The sequence below is a fragment of the Centruroides sculpturatus genome, unplaced genomic scaffold, assembly GCF_000671375.1.
Source record: "Centruroides sculpturatus isolate CEXI.00-Female unplaced genomic scaffold, Cexi_2.0 scaffold730, whole genome shotgun sequence".
In the NCBI taxonomy this organism is placed as follows: Eukaryota; Metazoa; Arthropoda; class Arachnida; order Scorpiones; family Buthidae; genus Centruroides; species Centruroides sculpturatus.
In genome coordinates, this window is record NW_019385577.1 from 297656 (window position 1) to 302518 (window position 4863).

The window sequence follows — 4863 nt, forward strand, 5'->3', positions numbered from 1 at the left end:
GACGAAAAAATTTTACTCGTCATAAAACGATAAATAGTTTGTCAAATTTTTATTCATAAAAATGCAGTTTCAACTGCTTTTTATTTTATAAAATCCGTCTTCTTGCGCCACCAGAGGGCCTTTTAAACAATAGGTAGTCTGTTAGCGTTGGTCAGTAGTAGTCCAAATTCAATACGAACATTTGTTTCTTGAAAATTTGATCACGATTTAAATACAGTATTTACTTTTAATATTACCAATATGTCATCGAAAAGAAAACGTGTTGTATTATCATTAAAAGACAAATTAAAGTATTTATTTCGATTATCCGGATTTTTCCTTATTCGGACTACCTTCATCCCGAATTAGTCCGGATAATCGAGGTTCTACTGTACTTCAAATGAAAATTAGAACTTTCTTCTTTGTGCAAAAAGAAGAAATGAAAAAAGAAGCTATTACAGTTTTAAACATAAATATGATTTATTACTTACAAAAACATATTTATAAAATTTGAAAGCAACTTTATAGCTGATTAGCAACTTTGTGAATAACTCTATTCATATTGTAGACATTCTAAAAATTAATGAAATACAACATTTGCTAAAAAACTTTTCCTAAATTTTGGTCTTGTTTTATATAGCTAAAACAATAAAGTTGCCATTTTTTATCACAATTATTTACTGAAATATATTTTTTGATATCTGTGAAAAACAACTGATTTAGCCAATTACTTATATTTGTTTTATTTGATTCATTTTATAATTAATGCAGGTAAAGCAGCAAGCTATTAGAAAGAGACCTCCCCAACATAAAAACATCAAAAACTCAAAAGAACCAAGTAATAGCAATATAACAGTATTTTCAGATTTATTCTTACATTGTCTTTATCTTCAGATACAGAAAGATGTATGAATTAAACCTACATAAGAAACATTACCTGAAAATAATGCTAAAAATCCCTGCGTTCGACTGTTGATTACATCAATTTCATGTAACGTCACTGTATGCACTACTTCTTTACGTTTTTGCAATTCACCTTCTGGGCACTGAACAAATTTTGTCTGAGGACCCATGGCATCATAATCTCGAGCTCGTGTAAAAGACCTCCCTAGTTTAGTAATTTTTCCAGTAGCTTTGTCAATAGTAATTATATCTCTAAAAATAGTTAAAATTTCTAATTTATTATTATTATTATTATTATTATTATTATTATATATAGAATAAGAACAGGAAAAACAAGAAAAAACCAAAAACAAAAAATTAAAAATTTATTATTAATTCACTAAATTTAAGTATTAGGTTTAAGCTCTATTCACATATATCAGTGAGGTGTTCACTCAGTTCCATGAAATGTCATCAGTATTGGTGTAGGAAAAAGATTGCTTTAAGTATTCACACATGTCCAGCATATTTTAGCCATCAATGTCCAATCAGTATCTGTATCATGATTTAAAATACAGTGGGTGATCAGTTAACGAACAGATTGGATAACGAACACTTCACTGAACAAACACAAGAAGAAGCAACGTAAAATAATGAATACTGATTGGTCTTCCTTTGTCTTCAGGCAACAATTCAAAACTTTTTGGAGTGCAGGAGACGTTGACATCGACGTTCAACCCAGTATATACTGATCGGATAGTATTCCCCAAACTTTGAAACTCTCCCTTGTAATTCCAGCCTTTTATATTTCTGATAGAAACAATTCTTTTACGTTTTCTTCTGAAAAAACAAATTTATGCCTATATCTGCTATTAAAGATCTTTTTAAGAAGTGGGAGGATGTCAGAACAACGGTCTTAAAATGGCATCCAAACCAGGTTGAGATTAATAGGCTTAGGGATCTCTATAATTACAATGCAATTAATTACTTCTGAAAAATCATGAAGAAGACAGAAAAGCAATCGACATTGGACAGATTCTTTAACCCCCACAAATGAAAAAAACATGACAAATAAAAATGCAAGACCGTGTATATATGTATTTTTATTATTACATATGAATAAATGTAGTAAGAAAGTATATATTTTTTATTTTTTGGAGTCTCCAGAACGAATTAATTAAATTCCCATAAAAACCAATGGTAAATCGATAATCGGTTAACGAACAATTTGGATAGCAAACAAAGTCTTGGAACAGATTATGTTTGTTAACCGATCACCCACTGTATTTTAAATCTTATACCAATGAATATCTCAAATTTTTCACTGATTTTGTTTTGTATAGTTGCCTACTTTTGTATGTGTTTATTTTTTATATTTTATATGAAAGTATTTATGATAACCTTGTTAATATATTTTTTATACAGAGACTCTGCTTAATTAAGGCCACATTGGAAAATGGGTTATTTGGCCCAATTATGTGAACATTATCCCAATAAGCCTTTTCAGTAGTATTCTAAAAAAAAAAAAAAAAAAAAAATACGTTNTAATGTCTTTATTTTATACATAAATAAAGAGATTATTATAAAATAAATTAATTAAAGACCAAATGTTTATTTTTATTACAATTTTTGAAAAACACCAGTAACAAAGATGAGCAAGCACAAGGAGAGAACACTGCCACTTGCCCATAACAAGACATAGTATAGTTATATTCAAATTTTTAAATAATGAAAAACAAACACACACATTTTATTAGCCTTATATACTGCTAAATACAAGTTCATATAGCCCAAAAAATAATAACTAGCATATAAATCTTCTTACTTGTAACCAATTAACCAGAGCAACATTCGTTTTTAAAATGCAAACGTTTTCGACGCCCCCTTCTGGGTTCTTCTTCAGGCATTCACTCAAAACTGTTGCAAGCTGCTTCTTAAACTTTCAAATTTCTTACAAAAGAAATTTGAAAGTTTGAAAGTAACAAAAAACAAATGTTGCTCTGGTTAATTGGTTACAAGTAAGAAGATTTGTATTCAACCCAGTGTATTAGAAAGTTAAATAGTAACTAGCATATACCATTTTCAATTTTTCAACAGCTAGCTTGGTGACTGATTGTCTTTCACTGGAAAATTGCTAATTAAGCAAACCAATGGTACAAAGCATTACATAGGAAACAGATTATGCCATCAGTTAGCTTACTTAACTGCTTGCCACAGTTTCTTCAAAGAACTGTCTGTAGAGTACAAACAGCCTTGGGTAAATGAACAAAATCAAACAGATACCAAAATTGCATTCCCTTCCAATCTAATTTATTTTAGGTCTTGAAAAGAATATCTGTAGAATACATATCAATATTTTTACTTCAAACCCACTATACAGTGCAACCTGTGATAACTAACATAAACTAGAGGCATATTGTCTACAGTTTGTTATTCAATTACTGTCATCACTGTCAAATAAGTTGTGCAAATTTACATTAAATATATTGATTTGTTTTTGTTCTCTGCATTTTGCACAAATATTATCTTATTTTAAAATTAAAAAGTCTCAACCAATGTTCAATAAGCAACACTTGTAATCTGAAGCAGGCCACTAAAAGAGGCTGAAAACATTTGTGATAATAAATATTTATTGCTGAAAGCATGAGAAAGGTGTAGTGTAAGTAAATCTGCCAAAAAAATAATTGTCCCAATTAAGCAGAATCTACTATATATTGTATTTTTTCTGGCTTTCTTTCTATTACATTTCCTCTTCATTCAAAATTATGGCAATTATTGCTAATTCTGTGTGAATTTTGCCATCTTGAATATCACTGACATGACACTGATCAAACTGCATATCTGTATATAAGTATCACTGATAGATCCAGATGTCACTTGCTGATATGTCATTGATATGTGTGAATAGACTTTATCAAAATTAATTAAGTAAATGAATTTAGAATTCTTAACAATGTAAATTTCAATATTACAAACAAAAATTCTTCCCCAAATGACAGCATAATTAAGTGTTAAATAAAGTGTTTACATAAAGCATTTCAATTTATCTTCATAAAGCTCTTACATTGTTATAGCAATTATAAATGGGCAGTTTTTATTAAAGTATATTATTATTGAGAGATGTAACTGATACCAATCTGATACAGATAATCGGCTTATCAGAACATTCTTGACATATCAGAATTGGTTTGTTTTATAAACCAATATACTGATATTTTATTTTTGTTAATATGAATCCTTTATATTATTTTGGTATGGCAGGAATTTGAACATGATGATGGACATACCATGCTGTAAAACTAACCCATAGTAGGCAGAGCATCCTCTCTGAACATGATTTGCCACTGATGGCCATGTGACACATGACTATTATCACTTCTATAGTGCACCAACTTGGTAGGGGTGCTATAAAGCCATCACCACTGGTAATTTATCACCCAATTTGGCAATATTTTAAGCCAGCTGACAATTTGGCAATAATATTTTCAACATGGCAATTTTCTATACTATTATGTTGGGTTGTTCAGAAAGTAAATTATTTTTTTTTCTGTGGAAAAAAACAATATTTTTATAATAAATAAATATTTTATTGAATTATATATCAACCATTTTGGTCAAATATCTGTTGTCATCGTTTCTGATAGTAGCATGATTTCACATTTATAAAAGTTTTGATCGTTGCTTACAAAAAACTGATCCAAGTGATTTTTGACATTGTCATTTCAAGTAAATGTCTTAGTTAAAAATTTGTATAGACCAGAACAAGTAATAATCTGAGTGTGCTCAATCTGGGGAATATGGTTGGTGTGATAGCACGTCCCATCTAAGTAATAACAGTTTCTGACCAATTACCAAACTTGTGTGAAATTTGACATTATCGTGGTAAAACACTACACCTGTTTTGCTGATCAATTCTGGCTGCCTTTTCTGTTTGATGATATTACTCAATTTGTTTACTCGATGGCAGTACACTTTCGAATCAATTGTTGAATTGTCTGGTAA

The 4863-nt window shown here is 29.5% G+C and overlaps 1 protein-coding gene across 1 annotated transcript in view; it reads right to left on the reverse strand.

The window, feature by feature from the left end:
* The window catches only part of LOC111640283 (ruvB-like 2), a 57007-nt gene that overhangs the window by 18128 nt on the left and 34016 nt on the right, over positions 1–4863 (reverse strand). The window contains exon 8 of the mRNA XM_023386287.1: positions 917–1134. Within this exon, the coding sequence (XP_023242055.1) occupies positions 917–1134 (218 nt within the window). The remainder of the gene's footprint in view (positions 1–916; positions 1135–4863) is intronic.